This window comes from Sarcophilus harrisii, chromosome 2 (assembly GCF_902635505.1).
Source record: "Sarcophilus harrisii chromosome 2, mSarHar1.11, whole genome shotgun sequence".
NCBI classification, from domain to species: domain Eukaryota; kingdom Metazoa; phylum Chordata; class Mammalia; order Dasyuromorphia; family Dasyuridae; genus Sarcophilus; species Sarcophilus harrisii.
The window spans coordinates 226,237,712-226,259,078 of NC_045427.1; the positions used below are offsets into that span (position 1 = coordinate 226,237,712).

The 21,367-nt window shown below is 39.4% G+C and overlaps 2 protein-coding genes across 7 annotated transcripts in view; one reads left to right on the forward strand and one right to left on the reverse strand.

Annotated features, from left to right (window-relative positions):
- The window catches only part of PTPN1 (protein tyrosine phosphatase non-receptor type 1), a 64,534-nt gene extending 60,706 nt beyond the window's left edge, over nt 1–3,828 (forward strand). Inside the window, exon 9 of the mRNA XM_031951629.1 lies at nt 279–3,828. Coding sequence (XP_031807489.1) covers nt 279–468 — 190 coding nt within the window. The 3' untranslated portion in view covers nt 469–3,828. The remainder of the gene's footprint in view (nt 1–278) is intronic.
- Nucleotides 3,829–4,710: 882 nt separating this feature from the next.
- RIPOR3 (RIPOR family member 3) overlaps nt 4,711–21,367 on the reverse strand; it is a 108,726-nt gene continuing 92,069 nt past the window's right edge. For 5 of the 6 annotated variants that reach the window (XM_031951623.1, XM_031951625.1, XM_031951622.1 and 2 more), the window contains 8 exons: nt 19,035–19,171; nt 17,246–17,360; nt 16,397–16,532; nt 14,742–14,903; nt 11,379–11,534; nt 10,441–10,643; nt 8,698–8,781; nt 6,374–6,941 (listed from right to left, as the gene is read on the reverse strand). In XM_031951623.1, the coding sequence (XP_031807483.1) occupies nt 6,720–6,941; nt 8,698–8,781; nt 10,441–10,643; nt 11,379–11,534; nt 14,742–14,903; nt 16,397–16,532; nt 17,246–17,360; nt 19,035–19,171 (1,215 nt within the window). In that variant the 3' untranslated portion in view covers nt 6,374–6,719. Of the gene's footprint in view, nt 6,258–6,373; nt 6,942–8,697; nt 8,782–10,440; nt 10,644–11,378; nt 11,535–14,741; nt 14,904–16,396; nt 16,533–17,245; nt 17,361–19,034; nt 19,172–21,367 lie in introns of those variants that run through there. The other variant, XM_031951626.1, reaches the window with a different exon arrangement.

The window sequence follows — 21,367 nt, forward strand, 5'->3', positions numbered from 1 at the left end:
CCTTCTTTGTAAAATGATGGATTTGGATGAAATTATCTCTCATTCCACTTTATTTTCTGAAACATATTCTTGACCCCTTTGGACTTAAACAGGGAATACATTTGATAGCCATAGTTACTAGGTGTCAGTATCACCATAATATAACTACTAATTAATTATACCTCTGGATTTAGGTAAACAAATTTGGTCAAATGCCAGAAAATCATTACTAGATAAGATATTTATCTATCTATATTTAAAGTGTAATCAATTCTTGCTTCTAACTTTTTCTCCACTAGTCAAGGCACTGGAGTTAGAAGGAGAACTGTTAGTGAACATCAGAATGCCATGTCCACCAAAGAAGAGCCATCCCCAGAAGACGATGAAGACAATATGACGACCACCTGGAAGCCCTTTCTAGTCAATATCTGTATGTTCACTGTCCTCACAGCTGGAGCTTACCTCTGTTACAGGGTATGTTTTCATTGATGGACCTACTGACAAGATGGGAGTGTACAGAAAAAAAAAACATCAGTTGGACTGGTTTTTAATTCAGTTCTATGAAATTAACTGAGTCATGTCTCAGAAGAAAGATCTAAGGTTAAAAGTCTGGAACTTTGGTAGGGCTAAAAGAGAAAATTAATTGATGCACTAGGGTTTAAATAAGCCCTGTGGTCCCAAGAATAAAATAGTTGAATCTCAGGGCCTTAAAATATTCAGGACTAAGCAGAGAAAATGCCAAATAAGTCTCTCCTGTTTTTGTTTCTTTGTTCATTTTGTTTTTGGAAAGAATAATAGAATTACAACACATTGTTGTTTTTAACCTTTTTGAAAGCCAGTTCTTTGTTTTTGTTCTATTTCTGAAAAAGACTCGGCAAAAGTAAAACTTGCTTGTACTCTTCAAATGTAACCGAATCTGCAATTTCTATTTGATTTCCCAGAAGAACCCTACTCTTTTTAAGAATGTCATTCAATAAGGAGAGGAGAATGGGAGGAACCATGTTATACTCAGCTACATTTCATCTAATGTTCATACTGAGTGGTGGGCAGTGCCTGTGCTGGTTATCTGTTGAACTATAGCATTCATTCCCTTTTTACATGGTCTTTACTAAAAATGAAGAAGGAAAAAAAAAGCCACAAATCCAGGTTCTGCATTTGCTCAGGGTATTCTTTGCCCCATCTCCCCCTCCCCCCAACACCCTCAATTAGAACTAGTTAATTTCTCACTTGGTACTGTTAAACTCAGCCCACATATGCACCTGCCTCTGTTATACCCACCCCCTGTGCATTTGTTTACTTTTTTCCCTTGCAGGGGTTCAGGGAGTTCAATTCAGACATGTCCACCAGCATTTTAAAAACCTTTGTTAGTATTTAGAAAAGCTAGTCTTCACATGATTTGGACTGTAAAGTGCAGTTTTTTTATAAATACATATACCTTGTAAAGTTGGCTGCTGTTAAAATGAGGGGCAGAAGAAAGCTCTAGGATTCACATCCAACACCATAAACCATCAAAAAACAGACGAATGAATGCAGAGCCCTGCTCCACAGCAGCCACCTGCAAGTTTTCAGAGGTCATTCGCTTCTAGACCTCTCTAAAGAAGTCAGATCAGTGACTGAGCAAGACGCAAGCAATTTTTCTTTGGCTTTGGGTTTTTCTTTGTTTTAGAAAACAGATTTTGGTAATGGCTTTATTTTGGCTCAGCTCTTTGCTGTGAATGTCGTCAGGTGGCATAGATAGATGAGTGTGAGTGCATCTCCACAGACACCTGGGTTCTGGGCTTAGTTCATTTGATAGATTGGTTTCATTCCACTTCCTGTTCTACAGCAGCTCAGAAATTTGATTCTGCTCTGCCCAAATGGCAGTCTCTGCTTGTAGAACCAGCAGCAGAATTGCAGGAACTAAGAGTTAGTAGAGCCATGAGGTGGAAGTTTGCTCTCACCCATGCGCTTTGTATTCTTGTTCTGCCCTGGTCCCAGCTCCCCCTCTCCCTTTTCCCCCCCACTTGTACAGAGTCCAATTTCTCAAGGAGAGTGAAAGTAGTATTCGGTGGTGCAGATAAGGGGAAGGGGCAAAATAGAGTACTTATTGTTGCAGTAGCCAGTCCAAGACAGTAGATCTTGATCTGCAATGGTGCCACTAATTGGTGCTTTTTAATGCATCCTAGTCTACAAGCACTTAAACACCCATTTTCAGCCAAACTTTTATGGAGTATATTATATAATGAATCTTTTCACTCCATATTTATTTCCCCCCCCCCCCCAAAGGTATCCATAGCCATTTTCTTAAAGTAATGATGTGTTTAAATTTTTTTTTTTTTTTTTTGCTGTCAGCCTTGCATCAAGGGCTTATTGGAAATACAATAATAAATCTTCAGGTAGTGCTGGGAATTTAAGACATACCTGATAGGCTATGGAATCCATCCAGTACTTGAAAGGAGGAAGATTGTAAGCAGTCATTATTGAGTAATATTGTGGTTTTCATTAAAAATATTGGGATATGTTTATAGAACAATGGTATCATAATATATAATGAACATTTGTGTATTTAAGAAACAGTATGTGATTACTTTGTCCCGGTTACTTTCCCTATCATCTGGTAGAGTATTGTTCTCAAGCAACACTTTTCCCATTTGTATTAGAATGCATGTAAGGTTGTCTTGTGTCCTGATTAAATACCATGTGCTTGAAGGTGAAAGAACTTATATTTCTGCTTACTGATGTGCCCATACATACAGTCAAATTTATATTTGCATGATCTGATTGTTAAGTGGCTGTGGTTCACAAGGCTATTGCTGAAAATTACTTCATTCAGCAATAGATTGATAGATATTTATCCAATAACAGATACTTGCCTAATTATTGGGCATGACTTTCTATTCAGTTTTATTCAGTAACCCAGTTTATCATACTTTACATCAACTGAGTAGCAACTATACTACAGACATTCCAAGTGTATGATAAGCCCTAATCACACCTCACCCACTAGAAATCTCAGGCAGTCGGTCTCCCCTGATCTTGGACGGTATCATTTAGTGTTCCAAATTCAGAAACCTATCCTGAAGCAGAGCATTATTTGGAATAAAGTTAGGTAAAGATCAAGGCAGTTAATTTTTTTCTGTGGAGCACTCTCGCAAACTGAATCATTTAATATAAGTGGCCTGTATACAGCTAAACTAACTGTGTATAGATATAGGTAACTGCAGTATTTTTCCTGTTTGGAGGTATTAATTCTAGTCTTGGTGGGAACACCTCTCACCCCAACCTCCAAACACACATAAATAAAACAAAACTCACATAAAACAAAAAAGCCCTTCACTTCTCCACAATGATTCGATTATTCTCATAGCTACTCCTATGAAGAAAAACACGTGGTCTTTATGTTAAGACTTTGATTTTTTTTTTTTTTAATGGGGGGGTAGGGGGAGGTGGCTGCAACTATTCTGCTGGTCTTTACCAGCGATTTCACATTTTGCCTTTGACCTGTTGGACACCATTGAGGATTTCTACTGTAATGAGAATAGAGTAAAATAACCCTACAGAGCATTAGTGAGGTGTGTCTAAGGCTTATAATGCCAAACTGTAAGCATCTTTTTCTCAAGTCCTGTATATGTATGTAGTAGTTTGGGTATGTATATACAGCAAGTAGAATTTCAAAATGGGTGTATTGGTTAACCGCCTATTCTTGGAAAAATGGATGGCTATCCATCTTGTTAAACGTATGTTAGAAAGTTAGTGAGCTGCTAATGCTATATGCCTTAAGCAAATATTTACTCATCAGGTCTTTCTTTTTTTACCAATGGCCATAGAATAATACCATTTTTACAAAAATAAAAATCAACAAAAAAGCAAAATGTTTTGGTATAATACATTGTAATGTATCTCTCTGCCTCTGTGTGCATGTGTGTGTGTTGGGGGGGGTGGGGGGGGTGAGTGTATGCAAGATTCTACAATGACCTCACAGGTTTAAATAAAATTGTACAGTTTTACAATTTCCCATGCAAATAATTGATGGGTTCTCATTTTAGTTGCAACAATAAAACTTTTTTTTTTAAAGAATATGCATTTGGGCTGCTTCCCATTTCTTTGCTGAAGAGACCATACCTCTTTTCTGTTGAAGTGAAGCACATTCTTGTAAACCCAGGTATGGGAGCCTAAAATCTCATTTCTTTATAGGCTATATACAAATTGCTAAGTGAGTTCAATTGTTCTCTGAACTTTTTAAAGGGCCCCTTGGTAGGAATGTTTGGGCTTTATCTTATAGATGACTTAGAGAAAGAAAGGACCTTTGAGATGATTTAGTTCATTTATTTAATAAACATACACATGAAATGCCTACTGTGTGCCAGACCCTGTGCAAAGTGCCGAGTCTAGTCTTTCATCTCTCAAGACTTATTGTTCAGAACAATTAATTGTCTTGCCCAAAGTTTTAAAAGTGAGTAATAATGGAGCCTGATTCAAGCATAAACCTTCTAATTCTAAAATTCAGTGGTCTTTCTCAATAAAAAATAACTCATTTGGAGGGCAGCTAGGTGGCGCAGTGGATAGAGTACCAGCCCTAAAGTCAGGAGGATCTGAATTCAAATCTGGCCTCAGTCACTTAACACTTTCTGGCTGTGTGAGTCTGGGCAAATCACTTAACCCCATTGCCTCAGCAAAAAAAAAAAAAAAAAAATTAATATTTATTCACTTGCACCTTCTCTCTGCAGTGTATGTTGTGTGCTCAAGGTCTAGTGGAACAAGTAAAGCTTAAGCTCTATTGCCTTAAAAGGAAAGGGCAAATCCCATCCCCTCTAAACATCAGTTTGCCTCATCTGTAAAATGAATGCCTTGAACTAAATTAATTTAGCTCAAGATTGCTTCTGGCTCTGACATTTGGGCTGTGAATTATGAAAATGGATACACAAAAACGTCTTCTTTAGCCTGCTTTTATAGCTTAGTTATTTTGAAATATGTTTTGAAAAATATATTCAGCCGATGGAACAGAGAGCTTACTGAACCAGTAAAATCTTCTTCCTTCATTGAGATTAGTGTTTCTCTGCCTTGCTTTCCGGGACAAAATTAATGGAATAACCAATTTGGGATTTTTTTTTTTAATTAAAACTTTACAGAATTGAATATTTAAGGTCACAAAAATAAATATCCAATGAAAATAAAATCACAAAGTATATACAATGAGATTAACTAAGATTTTCTAATGCTTGTATTATGGAACTTTCCAAAGGCCACTGTTCTTTGGAGACATTTATCAATACACATTAATCATAGGCATCATATCATCTCCAGGGAGGAATTTTTCAATAGGAAAAAATTTCTGTCATCTTTGTCTTTTTTCAAGACAAGAATTCACAACCTTGTGAGTTCAAGACCAATTCAACTAACAGCCTGGCGGACTGGAAATGTTTTGTGGAAGTTATGCTCCAGGGTTTCCGTCAGTCATTTTTTTTACCTCTACTTTTAGCCTTGTATCCTTAATGGTATAACTGAATATGGCAAAAATATGCTTTATAAATAATCTATATACTTATTGCAGTCAAGATTCTATTCCAACATTTCAGCAGAAAAGAAAGCAGTCATACATATTTGGAAATGATGTTCTGTTTTTCAGTTTTAGATTGTTCTATCAAGACAGCAATTTCTACCATACCAATTATTCTAAGAAATATATCCCATTTCCCTCGCTCCTTTGCTTATCAAGGGCAGGTTGACTGTCTTCCTCTCTGGACTATGTTCTTCCTCCTCTGTTAGTAAATCAGACTTGAAAGACGTTAAGCTCAGCACCTAATGAAATTTGTCACCATCCTGGCTTTTTACTGTAATCCCTTCTGGACTTGGAGTTTGAGACTTTGGTTTTGCTGTAGCTGGGTCAGAGGTACCTTCACAGTCTCAAGCCAAGAGTGATTCTGGGAAAGGTCATTCAGGATCTTTACCAAACCCAAAGGGTGTGGACCATCTCTCTGCTGGTCTTTATTCCTGGTCAAAATCTCTTGAGCTTCCGTTTTTGTTTGTCACTGGCCATATTCCTCCAAGAAGCAGGAGTATCCATTCCCAGACTCTTTCTCTAATGAACTTGTGCTACAACACCCAAATGCCAACTGGCCACCAGTGCCAATACTTGATCTTCATGTGACAGGGCAGTGAAAAAACAGATTCAGAATCTGGGTTCAGCTTGTGAGGTATTTAAAACACTGTAATTTCAATATCCGCATCCTGGCATAAAGTTTCTCTGACTTCAGAGCAAATTCTGTCCATCTTCTCAAAAGCCAAACGTCCCTTTTCACCTGCGTATATAAGATGATGTGTCACTGATAGAAATATCAGTTCTCTTATCCCCAATCTTTCTTTGTTTTACCACCAACCCTCTTCCCCCCCAAAAAAAATTTTTTTAACAGTGAGGACAAAACTACTTATTTATAAAAATGGCATAGGTTGGGATTAGGGGCAGGATTGTCTGATATTTTTAAACAAGTTAAGAGTCTTTAACCTCAGCACCATACACACAAGACTGGGATTAAGAAATTTGGGGATCTTAATCCTATATGACTTTGATGAAGGGTGATGAACTCATTTTTTAAAGAGAAAATAAAATGTCTTTATCCTTATAACTGTTCTTCAAAACAGTTGCCTTAGTAAAAAATAAAAGTTTTTTAGTCATAATAATAAATAATAGTCATCTGTGCAACTACCCATTATATAGTTGATATTTTTAAACAGTCAAATTGTAAGAAACTTGTGGGTGAGATTCAGCAAATAAAACAGGCAAATAGGTGTAGGACCTGTGTGTGGCTTCTTTTTCCCCAAAACCTCTGTCCTCTTAACCAGAATGGTAAAGTTTTAGATCTCCAGAAACATCTATTTAATAGCTTAATTTTACCAAATGATAGTGTTGAGTCCCGGGCAGCTGTCCTCACATCTTCCAAATCAGACTGACATAAACTTGCAATCTGATCAATGCTTTCCATTCCCTACGTGAACAAAGAGAAACTTTTAAAATAATAGTCAATTATAAAAAATACACAGGCATCTGTAACTTGAGATGTGAGTTTGAATCTGTCCAGGAATTCATCTCAGTGAGGATTTCTGAGGACTATTATTGTTAATTAAGAATTTCTATAACATTGCTCTTTAAAAGAATTGTGAGCAAACAGCTGTTAACAGGGCTTGTTATAATGATCAAAAACTCACAATATTTATTCTTTATCAGAGCCTTTGGACATCTTCCTCAACTCAGCTGAAGAACACTGTATGCCATTTTATCCTCATAATAACCTTTTGTGTGCCTTTGGCTATATTTCTGAATATAGGATGAAAACCACCATGAGGCAGGCAAATCTCATCTCCCAGAACCCTAGGTTCCTCCCTGTCCTCTTAACTTGGTATATACTTAAGGCTATAAGATTCTTCATCTTTGTCATCTGCTGCCTTCTTAACCATCCCTAGATAATAACAGGATGTATAAGGATTATGAAATCAAGTGAGGTCGTCATAAAGTCCTCATCATGGTACCCGGCACATAGTAAGCACCACATAAATGTTTGGGATTATTTTTCCTGTACCGGGGAGAACAATGAATATGGCATCAAAAGACCTTAGGGTAAAGCACTTCACCTCTAGGCCATTATTTCTTCTCTAAAATGAGAGTTATAACATGGACTTCCTCATAGATCTCAGAGGATCAAAGGAGAGAATACGTCTGAATGTGTCTTGTACTATGCAAGCCATCTCTCTGTTGTTAGTAGAACAAGGAAGCAAGTAAACCAGATCGTTTCCAGTGAAACTTTTTTCTTGTTAGTGTATGCTTGAATTACTTTGACATCCTCCTGGTTTGCATTTTCTGTCAGCTCTGTGGGATTCTTGCCATCCTAGTGCCAGAACTCTTTAGTGTTTGCTCCCCCTGTTGGTTAACTCTGTGCTACTTCAGTTGTGCAATGTCTGTGAGTCATCCATCTCCTTCAGTGTCTGACGGGGTCTCAAAAATTTCATATCCAGATTCCCAACCCAAATTTAGAAGGCTAAGTTCTTATTGAAGTTTCAAAACAAGGGAAGAACTTGAAGTGAACCTCAGAGGGGCTTCTTAAGATTTGAATCGACCTTTATACCCCTCTTAAATAACTTTTTGAGATTCTTTGTTCCATCAAATATTTGTTAAACAATTGTGGTATCAGGCACTATGCTGGGCTTTGCAAATAAAATCCTTGTCCTGGAGAAGCTTAAATTATAATAACAACACTATTAGATCTCATTTTATCCTCAGAATAACCTTGGAAGATTGATGCTTGTTAAGTTACTTTCCCCGAATCCCACGGAAAATGTCTGAAGATGTTTTTGAACTCAAATCTTCCCAATTCAAGGTCCAGTTTTTTTATCCACTGCTGTCTAGAGCCAGAGGAGGGTACATATACATAGATAGCTATTAAATAGATAGGAGAATGTATGGAGGGAAGCAGTAGCAGCTGGGGAGAATCAAGTCAGGAAAGGATAGAGTGGGGGAACTTGAGCCGAACTGTGAAGGAATCCAGGAATCCAAGAGGTAAAGGTGAGGAGACATGGCAGTGCAGCAATTACAGAAGCCAGGAAATGGTACAATGCTAGTGTGTAAAGAACAGTAAGACCAGTTCTAATGGTGTTGCTATAGGTTACCACTGAGGATATTCCCCAAAATGGAACTTTTCCCCCAACTCCTGTCAACCCCCAATCAGTAAAGAAATTAGACTCACTTACTTTGAGATATTTTAGAGCCAAACATGAAGCTTGTTGAAGTTTTGCGTCACTGTCTGAGAGAGTACTAGTGTAGTAAAGGAGTGCCTGAGGGAAAAAAAGGGGAGTGCCTAGAACAAAGTGGAACTGCTGTTGGACTACAAAAAGAAAATCTGCTATTGTTTCACTGTCAAACATTTGATCTAGAGCTTTACCCGTTGGGTGGAATAGATTAAAAAAAAAAAATTAGTTTATCCAAGCATTTATGGTAAGTCAATCTTGGCTTCCCTTCCCCCCTCACCCAGAAACCACGATCTATAATCTTTGAGCCAGGGACACACAACACATGTTCATTAATATATTCAGGGTTTCCTAGAAATTCTTGCCCCTGGGATGTCTTGCAGTGCTGAGTCAGAATATCTAGAAGAGTCCAATTTCATTTTTATGATGGTGAAATTCTCTTTTAGCCCACTCAATACATCCAGAGAAATCAAGATTTTAGCTTCTGAGTCTGGTGTATACAGACTTTTATAAAAGTCATTCACTCTGTAATGTCTCTCAGCAAACTTCCTCAACAGCCATGCTACCTCTCAAAGCTTATAGGGAATCTAGTGGTTAGAGCACAAAGAAACCTTTGCATCTGGAAGTTGATAGATCTTTTTTGTTAGAAATGTTTTAAATAGAAATAGTCTTCTAGCTATTTATCATCCCGCCCTAATTCCTGCTTCCTATTTATGGAGAAGCACCAGAGAGAAGGAGAATTAGCCCAGTGGAAACAAACTGCTCTCTGCAGAAAAAATAGGCTTGCATACATAGATACTTCTGCAGTAATCACTGACCTCCCCTTAACAATGGAAGGATCAGGAAGCTTAATCCATGTTTAGAAACCTAAACCTTCTGTAGCTTCCCATGACCTACCAAAGACATTTAATTCCCTGACTAGCATTCAAGACCTTCCACAATATGACTAACTCGAGTTTCACTGTTATTCATGCTCAGAATAAATTCGCTTTCACCTACAAGGCCTAACTTTAAAGCCTTCCCTATCACTAAGTGAAAGGATTATCTCCCCTCATCCAATTTCTCACAGCATTTTGCTTCGGGAGATCTCTTGCCTCTATCAAGATCTACAACTTGCATCACATTATTTGCATATATCATAGCTTCCTCCTACCCAACTAGACAGGAAAAAGGGTTTGTGTTATTTGTCTCTAATTACAAAGCACAATGCCTTCCATATAGTTAGCACTCAGTAGATATCTGAGATAAATTAAATGGAGGTAAACATAGCTTATAGAAAAAATGAGAACACCAAGAAATAGCTGCCTTTTCTATACATAGGAACCTAGAAACAGCCAGAGAGGGAGTAATTTTAGAAACTGGACCTTAAACATAGATCTTGGTGGCCATGATTTGCCATTCTACCATTGGTCCTTCCACAGAGATTCAAATTTTTTTTTTTTGGTGCTACATTGAAATCCAAAGCATGAACTTGGACAAGTCACTTAATTTTTAAACTTTTTTTTCAATTAGCAAGTATTTGTTTTCTCATCATCTTGTCTCCCCCAAGAAAAAGAAAAACAAAAATCTTGTCATAAATATGCAGTCAATGGAAAAAATTATATTGGACAGGTCAATTAACTTCCCTCTATCTCAGTTTCCTAAAGATCCCATCTTCCTCTAAAGTGTATGACTGCCAAAAAATAAAAATAAAAAAGTGTATGACTGCCTATTAGTGCCAATCTCATTATCTTCCTCATAAAATACCTTTTCCCGAAAGCTCCTGTTTCCAGCTGCATCCGAAAGACGAGCAATGGCCGCTTTGCGTACCCGGTGGTTCTCATCCAGCTGCAGCAGGGCCCACGTCTTTAAAGTCTGGGGTAGTGGCTGGAGCTGTCCCAATCTCTTTCCCTTCAGCTTTTTTATCTTCTTTAGCCGTCCTGCACACTGCAGGTCTTCAAGGAGTATGACTAAGGGCAGAGGGGAAGGCAGGGCGTGAGAAGTCAAGACAACGGGCACTTGCATATATTTTATTTGTTTACAGATTTGATTTGCCTTCTAAGAATTAGGAACCTTTTCCAGAAATAATTCATTCTAGAAAGAACTTAAGTGTCGTGCCGCACACTTTGTCCAGAGTTTGAAAAGCAGCAACATTTGATCAATGGTTATTTCAAAAGTCAACTGAAGTGAGATGACTCAACCTCAAGGATGATTGATGACCACCCACCTACCCCACTCACCCTACCCCAGCAACAGTAAGTGAGCACTTGGACTAGACCTTGAAGAAGTGAACAAGATGTATTTGCATCTAAATTCCTCTCTGTTCTTCAGAGACTTATTATGATGAGGCAGTATGGTGTAATGGAGAGAGTCAGGAAATGCTGTTCAAACCCTGGGTGAATTACTTTATTTCTCTCAATTTATGTCCTCTAAAAGGATATGGAATAAGGAAAACCTTATTTTATACATTTGAAGTGCTTCTCTAGTTGTTGAATTTGGTTCAGGGCCTAATTAGAGGTAATCTCTCAGAAAGAATGCTAGGGAGGAAAGGAAAGAGGTTTGGGGACTTAGTGAAATAATCTTTGCATCCTAATTTGTAAGAAATGTGTCTGAACCCAACAGGCAAGGCTATCCAAAGAAACTTCTCCAGTCTTGTATTTCTTTAATAATGAAATGGATGGTAATCACTAGTCACCGCCTAGTACCTTCTTTGGTGAGCTGGGCAAAGTGTTTCTCCAGATCGGTAACATTCTGCTTTTCTAAGTATCTCTGAAACTGGAACCAAGTGACGAGTTCTTCTGAGAGGCCCACAGAGATCAACCCACTGCAGCTGACCACCTGCTCCAGCAACCTGCGACACACTTGCCCAACAACAGCAGAAAAAATAAAATCAACTTAGGTTCATAGCACTTTCATATGGAAATCTAAGGAAATGCCCACCTTTCTAAACTCAAGTTCATCAAATGTTGGGAGTACCTCTCCCTCTGGTCTTCTCCACAGACTGAATATAAACAGCCAAGGGGGGAGTTGGAGGGGTCAAGAAGTCCCCCTTCCTCGTGGGGGACAGTTCTGCCTAATTTTTCTTGGCTTCTTTTAAGGTCCCAAATCCCATCTTGTACCAGAAACCCTTCCCAATCCCTCTTAATTCTAGTGCCTGCCTTCTCATTTATTTCTATTTATCCTATATTATAATTTGCTTGTGCACATTTGATTGTTGTCTCCTCCAATAGACTGTGAGCTTCTTGAGGGTAAGGACTGACTATTGCTCCTTTTTGTATCCTCAACACTGAGCATAGTGCCTGGTACATAGTAGGTACTTAATAAATGCTTATTGACTGACTAAAAAAGGAACCGTAAAAAAGAATTGCTCCTCTTTCTCCCCTGCTTCTACATGCCTTCCAAAATGACTTTTCTAGGTAAGCAGAGAAAGCTTATCTAGTCATCATTCTCTGAAAACATTTTAAACAGAGATTAGAAAGAAAGAAGCGATAAGTCTTTGGTCTATAAGCTGCATGGCTACAAGTTTTGTTCCCTGGAATGACCTTGCTTATAAATATAATGAATTCTTCAGTAGTGATGTGTTTAGATTAAATTCCACACTCTGAGATACAGGGAACTAATTCCGTCCTGAAAGGTGGTGACACTTTGGCAAGAGCCTTGTACTCAAGTCAGAAAGTCCAGTTCTGCCATACTAGCTATGCGAACTAAGCAAATCATTTAATCTCCCTAGATCTCAAATTGGAAATTCCTGCCCTGCCTGGCCCACAGAATTAGAGTAGGACACAAATGTGATAATAAAGGCAAAAAGCACTTTGAAAACTAAAAAGTACAATTTAAATCATTGAAAAACCTGGCTGTATACCTGCCTTCATCTGGGGACCTCATTGCTATTCTGCCTCAATTAACTTTTTCTTCCTCCTTCCTTTCCTTTCTTCCTCTCTCTTCCCTTTTCTCTCTGTCTCTTCCTCCTTCCTTCCATTTTTTTTTCTTTAAGGCAGTTGGGGGTAAGTGACTTGCCAGGGTCATACTGCTAGTAAGTAGATGAGACTGTATTTGCACTCAAACTCTCACTCCAGAGCCAGTACCCTATTCAGTGCCCCACCTGCTCTGCCTAGATTAATTCCAACTACTCTTCCTTCCCTTGGAATAACCCCAGCTGCTAAAGAACATAATGTCCTTCCAGAATTCAGCCATCCACTTCTTTATTCCCATTCCTCTCAGCCCTACACTGAATGACCGACCCCTCCAGATCTGCCGGCTCTTCCCCTGTGCCCTCTGGAATGCCAATTCCATAATTAACAAACTTGATTTCACTAAGATGAATATGTCCTTCCAAATTCCTGTACTCACTGAGACCTGACCCTTTCAAGCTCTAGTTGCACCTAAATTCATACCTCTTGACTCACTAGTCATGGTGGGGAGCATTACAATATTTCTTGTTCTTTATTACTGCTTTCAGACCATATCAATATCCTTAATACCCTTGAAAGCAAACTGCTTATGCTTATAGAGAGATGAACAGAATTGGAGGAAACCATGTAATTGTTTTAAGTGGGGGTCTATCATAAATTTATAGTGGCTGATGCTAATTGAACCCTTGCAACAGCAATCAACTCTCCCACTTTACTTTAATTGGTTCCTATTCCATTCAACAGCAGTTGTTGCAAACTTTTCCTTCTCTCCTCAAATACCTATGACATTATCCTATCCCCCACCAAATTTCTCCGCTGATAACCTCATACCTCACATTTTTAGGTTAACAATTCAAGCCGTTTCTCAAGATCTCCTTCTCCCAGACCTCATATAGCTCTGCCCGAGAATGAGGGAGGGAGTTGGGAAGGGTAGGAAGACTACAGAGCTAGTGACTTAATTCTCAGTGGAAGGGGAAAATCCTGGGTGGGAATGGGGGTGATAAATAAGAGCTGCTAGAATCTGGTTTAGGTGATAGCTTTGGAATAGATGAACCTAAAAAAAAGGGAGGGCTCTTTTGCTTGCCAAAGCCAAAAGGATTCCATCCTTTCCCCCTTCTCCAGTAGATTATTTCACCATTATTCCTATTTTCTTTCTAATCCTCCCTTTCCATCTACTGGATCCTTCCTTGCTGTCTACAAACATGACCAGACCTGCTCTGGTCTTAAAAGACAACAAAAATACCCTCCAACATCATCCTTTCTCTCTCTCCTCCTCTTTAAGGCTAAATTCCTTTAAAAAGCTATCTGCAATTGGTGCCCACACTTCTTTCATTCAATCTCTCCATCATCTGGCTTCTGAAATTCGACTGAAACTGCTCTCTCCACTGTTCTAATTGCCCACTCTGACTGCCTCTTCTCTGCGCCCTCCTTCACCACTGCTAGCATCTGACATTACTGACCGTCCTTGTCCCTTTGGACACGCTTTTTCTATAGTTCTGCCCTCCTGCTTCTCCCCCGTCTCACCACCCACTCCATTTTCCCTTGTTCATTCTTCATGTCACACAACTAATAGGGTGTGTTCTCCAATGCTTTGTCCACTTAGGCCTCTTCCCTTTTTGCTCTATGCTATTTCCCTTAGTGACCTTATCAGCCTCCGAGCACTTGGTAATCATCTCCATGCAGATGAGTATATCAACTTCTGACCATCTCAAATTCAACATTTCAAAAAGAACTCTTCTTTCCTTCACCCCAAACTTCCCCTCTTGGTTATTTCCCATTACTGTTAAGGGTGCCATCATTCTCAGCCCTATAGACTTAAAGTCTCAGCATCCTTGACTCCTCCCTCTCACTCCACATAGCCAATTTATTGCCAAATCTTATTTCTTTCTCTACAACTAAAACGGTGATAACTATAGTTTGGGCTTATCACCTTCTGGGATTATTACAGTAGCAATTCTTACAGCTCTTCTATATTTACCTTATATGTTTTTGTTAATATACATTTTGTCATTAGAATGAAAGCTCCTTGAGGGCAGGGTCATTTTTTTGTTTGTTTTTGGGTATCCTTAGTGTTTAGCATAGTATCTGGCAAGTGATAAGTGCTTAATAAGTGCTTTGTTGACTGACTGAAATACAAAGAATTTTCAATAAATCTACCTATCTCAAGTTGTCCAGGATATTTCCCTTTAATTTTGTGCAGAAACATTTTTTTTAGTTGATTTTGGAATTTTTTTGCTGAGCAGAATAGGTTCCCTCCTGGCCCGGTACATTCACTCCACATCTTCAGATACCGCTTCTTCTTCTTTGCCTGAGGAATAACTGAAAAGCCAGATTTAGAATCATTAATTATCCAGAATTCTGGCATTACTGGAAAACATGTTCAGGAAAAGACGCCTGAAATCAAATCTCCCTCAGCTCAGCCCCTGCTATCCATGAGTATCCCTTGGAGCTTTATTGATCCCTATAGGAGAATTCCTTTCTGAGAGCATTCTCCAAGGAAAGAACAGCCTCTGACCTTCTCTTCCTATCAATAACAACCTTATAGGTCTTTAGAATCTGGGGAAGAATAACAATTTTCAAAGATGGATAAAAATAGGGCTTCTTCCTTTTACTCCATTTTTTTCTCTAGTTCTTAAAAGATTCCAAGTTCTGTACAAGCCAGTGGAAACAGCATGGTACAGTGAAAACTGTCCAGCACTAAGTCAGAAGTTCCTGCTTTATCACTTAGAATCTGAATGACCTTGGGGAAAATACTTATCTGAGGCTATGTATGTACCTCAGGGTGGCAAGGAAAGTGATTTGTAAATCTAAAAGCACGGTATAAAGACAAGTTAGTCTCTGAACTTCTCAGATACTTCTTAGAACTTCTTAAATACTTTCTCCTTCGGACTAGAATTTTACTATTCAAAATTCTTTGGCTTTGGAAATTCTATGAAAATCTTCCTGAGGGAGAGATGATAGAGGGCAGATTGAGACATATATTATTTGTACATGGCCTATGGGAGAATCCATTCTGTTTAACTATAATATACATGGATGTTAACATAGTTTTTCTTTCCCAAGGAGAAAAAGAGGAATGAGAAGAGGCAAATTGAAAGAAATATAAATTTAATTTTTAAAAAATTTAAAAAGGAAATTCTATGGTTAGCAAGATCTTTTTTAAAAATGCCTTATTTCTATTATAGCTGTAGCTCTTCTGTGGAACACATTAAAGATATCAAAAGCAAACAGCCCCCTGTCTGCTATGCACCCAAGTGCTACCCAAATCAGACTAAAATGTAATTGGTAAATATTGAACAAAATAAATAAAAATGCAGTAGAACATAGACAAAGTTAATATGTAGTTTTCCAAATCAATATGTGGCAGCAGGATTCAAAGGCACATTTTAGTGGCCCTGTTCAATTTGAGCTTGACACCACTGATTCCACCAGGTCTCTGGGATGGGATTAAAGAGATTTTTCTTCTTATAACATATAAGGCCCACAATGCTGACATTACCATCACTCTGGAGCTGTAAGGGCCAAAGTGGTGTAACTGAAAAACAAAACAATAGCCCCAACTCCATCATTTATCATGAGACCTTAGGCAAGTTCCATAAAAATAGTAGCTCACATTTACACAGCGTTTTACTGTCTATAAAGTATTGTTACAAATGATCGGCTCCTAAGGCCACACGGATAGCAAATGGCTGAACTGTGCCTCGGGTCTGGGTCACAGAGACTGATGTTCTCACTGCTGTACCCCTGGATTTAAAAGATGAGCCCCTGGACGTCACCCACTGTTTCCCGTAGTTTGTGAGCAGGCTACATACGCTCATCAGCAGACGTAGCGTTCCTGACCTTCTCCACATCGAGAACAGACAGCTTCTCCAGAACCTCTTTCTGTTGCAGCACTTCTTCCAGAAGGCTTTCCTGGACCAGTCTTGACAAGTTGGGACACATCAGTTTCTAGAAAACAGTCCATGTTGCCTCAGAGTCAGTGCTAGTAAAAACCCTTTTGAAATCATTCATAGGCATTCCAGAGACCTGGACTTCCCCTGATTTTACCCCACAGGGTAAGGGTGGCTTGACTTTTTAACACTGATAATAGTGCTGATAATAATAAATATCTAGTGTTTACATAGCACAAAGTGCCTTCCAAATGTTATCTCATTTTATCCTTACTCTTATTATTAGCATTTTACACAAGGGAATGGAGGCAGCCAAAGGCTAAGTGACTTGCCCAGTTATGAAGCATCTGAGACACGATTTGGACTCAGGTGTTCCTCACTCCGGTCCGGTGCTCTAGCCACTGGGCCATCCAGCTGCCATTTTGGATGTGAAATGTTCCATACAAACACAAGAAACATAATTTACGTTGTCCTCAAAGGAATCTGGCCCAAGGACTTTAGAGATCATCTAACTCACCCTTGTCTTTGTGCAGATGAAGAAATGGTGACTTGGCCACACAGGGAGGGTAATATAGACAGACCCATCACTTCCCCAGTACAGAACCAAACTTCTCCCCTTCCCCTGTGTATTGTAGAACCAGGATTGTGCCTTGCATGGTACATGTATCCCCAGCACCTCCCCATCGCACAAATGCTTATGGCTGGGGATTTCTCCCATTCTACCTACTCGGTATTAATGGCCAGTTGCCCTGAACCCCATGCTTTCTTTACCTGTAAAAGAGCTCTGCACACTTGGAGATGAACCACCAAAAGCACATCTAACTCATGAATCCCTGCTGTGAGCTCTTTGGCTGACGCTTTCACAGACTGAGAAGTGCCATCGTTACTGAATGGGATTGAGAGAAAGAAACTGGTTAACTCTTTTAACCATCCATCCCCTTCCCTGTATCGCTTTGTATTAGAGAACCCATCTCTGGGCTTCATGCCCATGGATCTAATTTTTCATTTTAAGCATTTGATAAATTTTTTTTCATTCAAATTCAAAACATTCAAATGTTTTCATTTAATAAGCATTTACTATGTGCCTATATAAAGAGAATGCTATTCTGGATTCTGAGAGATAAACAGAGACTAGAGACACAGAGAAAAAACACCAAGGAGAGAAACAGAGACAGAGACAGGGGAAGAGACAGACTGGAGGTGAGAAGGGAGAGCAAGAGAGGGAGACAGAGAGATAGATAAACTGAGAAAGGACCCAAAAAGAAAAAAATAATGAAAAGCATTTAAATATAGAGGGAGGGAAGTGTATACAGCGTGGAGGTTTCAAGGGATCACATGGTATGACGAAAAGAGCATTAAAATTCATAGACTTCAGCTCAAGGGCTAGCCCTGCCCCTCACTACTTCTGAAGCTTGGACAGTCACTTCTTTCTGGGCCTCTGCTCCCTGTATTACAAGGGTGTTGGACACTAACGTTCTCCAAGTTTAAAATTAAACCAAGACAGATCCCGGCTGGTTCAAATAAAGGGCCTTGCTCATCCTTTGTGTCAAAGGGGACATGCCACCAGGGAGGGGATGCTATGGTATGCAAGTAAAGTGGATTGGAGGGAGGGAGGGCTGGGCAAGGTCACCAGAGCCAGTGGTGTACCTGTGGCCAGTGGCCAGAGAGAGAGATCAGGAGGACTGGAGAGGCCCTGGGCGCAGGGGGAGACCTTGGCCTTTCTAAACTAAGGTCTTTAACAGGTCTCAGTTTGACTAAAGCAAAGTCCAATCCATGATTAAGGCTAGGGAAGAAATGAGGCAAAAAATGGCCTCTCTTATCTAGTCAAAAAAAACAAAAATAAACAAGAGGGAAAGACTCTCAAGATTCCTGGATAAAATAGAAATAATTGCTATTTATAATCACTTTGAGCCATCAGGGTCCAAATAAGATCAAGGGAATCTTGGCCTGGGACTTATTGTTGGTCAGTGAGAGCCCCCTTGGTCTGGGTTTAAAACATGGTCCTTAAGAAAGAAATCTAGGCAGTAAACCCCAAGACATCTTGTGAGGTTTCAGGGATCAAAATTCACATTCCTTTGGTCACAGTACCAACAGGTAAAAGTATGAAACCCTAGGTGGACAGAGGAAAAGGAGGGGAAGGAAGGAGGGAACAAGGAGGAAAGGAAAGAAGGGAGGGAAGGAAACAGGGAAGAAGGGAGGGAGAAAAGGAAGCTGCTTAAAAAGAATTAAAATGTATGATCCTTGTTATAAACTCAAAATTGGAACATTAAAATGAGTAAGCACCTTAAAGGTATGGTCGAATGTATTTTACAGGAGGAAAGAAATCTACAGAAGCGGCTTGCTACACACTGATTGAGGGGTGAAGCACCATCAATCAAAACACAATCGCTGCTTTGTACTTTAACAACTTTATCTCCAGGACAAGTCATTGTTAGGCCTGGCCATAGAAGAAGTTGATGCAATTGGGCAACTGATGTAGACAACAGAAAGAAAACCAATTAGGATGGAGAGGAGGTCTCTAGGAGAGCAGGAGGTCACTCTGGGCTTGGGGTTTACTCACTTTATGCTGTGGGCTTGGCCACTGCCAAATAAGGAAAGTTCATCTGGGTTGAAGTCAGCATTTAAAAAGTCAAAACTTTCTAATATGGTCTCCATCAAACTCTCCATGGATGAATGTTCCTGGTTGGTGACCTTGGGCTATCAGGAAACAGGGGGAAAAGATTTCAGAACAGTATCTATCTCCTCAGTAGAGCAGGAACGTTATCTGGCTAAAATGAGGAGGGTCCCTGTATACGAAGCAGTTCAGCAAATAAGCCTTATTTACCCCCTGAAAGGCCTAAAACAAGGCAGGGAGGTTTAATAATCCCTTTCATGAACTGTACAAATAGGAAAAGGACTTGTCTGACTAGGATGGTTGAGTTACAAGGTAGCAAGTACACAACAATCATGATTTCTAATACTGTATATGAGACACCGCTGGTATGTATTATCCCTACTTTACTGATGATTAAACAGAGGCTCAGTGAGAAGCCCTGCCCATGGCCACAAAGTCCCAGTGCCAGGGCCAGCATTCAATCCCAGGTCTCCTAATTCCAAGCCCTAATTCCTCATTCCCTTGAATCCCCCTAATCCATACAGAATGCCCAAGGGCTTCTGCAACACAGAAAAGCAGCTGAAGAAGAGAAAGAGCCCCCATCAATGAGACCCCAGATTCAAGTCCCACCACGGACATGTACTGGCTATGTGACTCTGGTCAAGTCTCTTAATTAACCACCTCTAAAAAGAGAATTTGCAGAGGAGGTGTTGATCTGCACTGGCAGGTCTTTCTCCTACTGATCCAGGCCCTATTCCTTACAATTTATAGAATGCTTTCACTCGAGTTCCTCCGGAGCAGGGACTGCCTTTGCCTCCTTTAGTATCCCCAGCACTTAGTATAGTGCCTGGCACATAGTAGGTGCTTTATATTTATCAATGATGCTCATTTGATCCTTACAACAACCCTATGAGTTCCCAATCCCTATATTTATGCACACATGCATTTTTGATTTCCTTCACAAGCTAATTGTACAATAATTCAGAGCCTGATTCTTTTTGTACAGCAAAATAATGTTTTGGTCATGTATACTTATTGTGTATCTAAGTTCTATTTTAATATATTTAACATCTACTGGTCATCCTGCCATCTAGGGGAGGGGGTGGGGGGGGTAAGAGGTGAAAAATTGGAACAAGAGGTTTGGCAATTGTTAATGCTGTAAAGTTACCCATGTATATATCCTGTAAATAAAAGGCTATTAAATAAAAAAAAAACAACAACAACAACCCTATGAGATAGATAAGGCAGAAATCATCGTCCCCACTTTACAGACAATAAAACTGAAATTTATAAATGGAAAAATTATTTCTCAAGTTAGTAAGTGGCAAAGCCCTGGCTAAAACTTAAATCTCCTAATTCCTAGCCTAGGGTTATTTATAAAAAGAGAGATTACTCTGAGGTCTCAAAGTTACTATGGCCTTGAGAGATTTGCAATTTAGGGGAAATGGGGCAGCTAGATGGCTCAGTTGATAGACCATCAGACCTGGAGTCAGGAGGACCTGAATTCAAATCTAGCCTCAGAAGTTACTATCTGTGTGACCCTGTGCAAGTCACTTAATCCCTGTCTGCCTCAGTTTCCTCACCTGTAAAATGGGGATAAGAATAGCACCTACTTCACAAAACTGTGAGGACTAAATGCGATCATAATCATAAAGCACTGAGCATAGTGTCTGACATACAGTAAGCACCATATAAACAATGACAATGGTGATGGTGAAGATGATGATGAAAGTCAGAATGGAAGAAAAGCTTCTAAATTTGGAGTCAGAAGTCCCAAGGGTTGAATCCCGAATAATCCTAAACCAATTACTTTCCTTTTTCTTATCTACAAAATGGGGACAATAGCTTAGCTCACCTGTCCCACAAATCCCTTAGAAAAATCAAATGGCCTTCATGACTTGATCCTTTGAAAAGCCTTTCCCTTTTGCCTCATAATCCCACCACTATAAATTACATAAAGGTGGAATATGCTATCTGCCTCTTTTCATTACAACTTATCTCTGAAGGGGTGACATGATGACACTCCCAAGATGTGTAAATGGTTTCTGATTAAGGGATGTCCTCATCCCTTAAGATCCTTGAGATCAACTCAAGTCCCACATTCTCCTGGAAGCCTTCCCTGATCTTCCTCTGTCCTTAATGAATGATCTCCCTTGATATCACATGGCATTTTTTTCTATATCTCTCTAATATAACTCTTTACTTTTTGAAAAAAAAATTTGATTTTTACTCTTTATTGTCAATTCCAAATGTTCTCCCTCCCCCTTCCTCTCTCGCTTGCCACTTAGAAGACAAGAAAC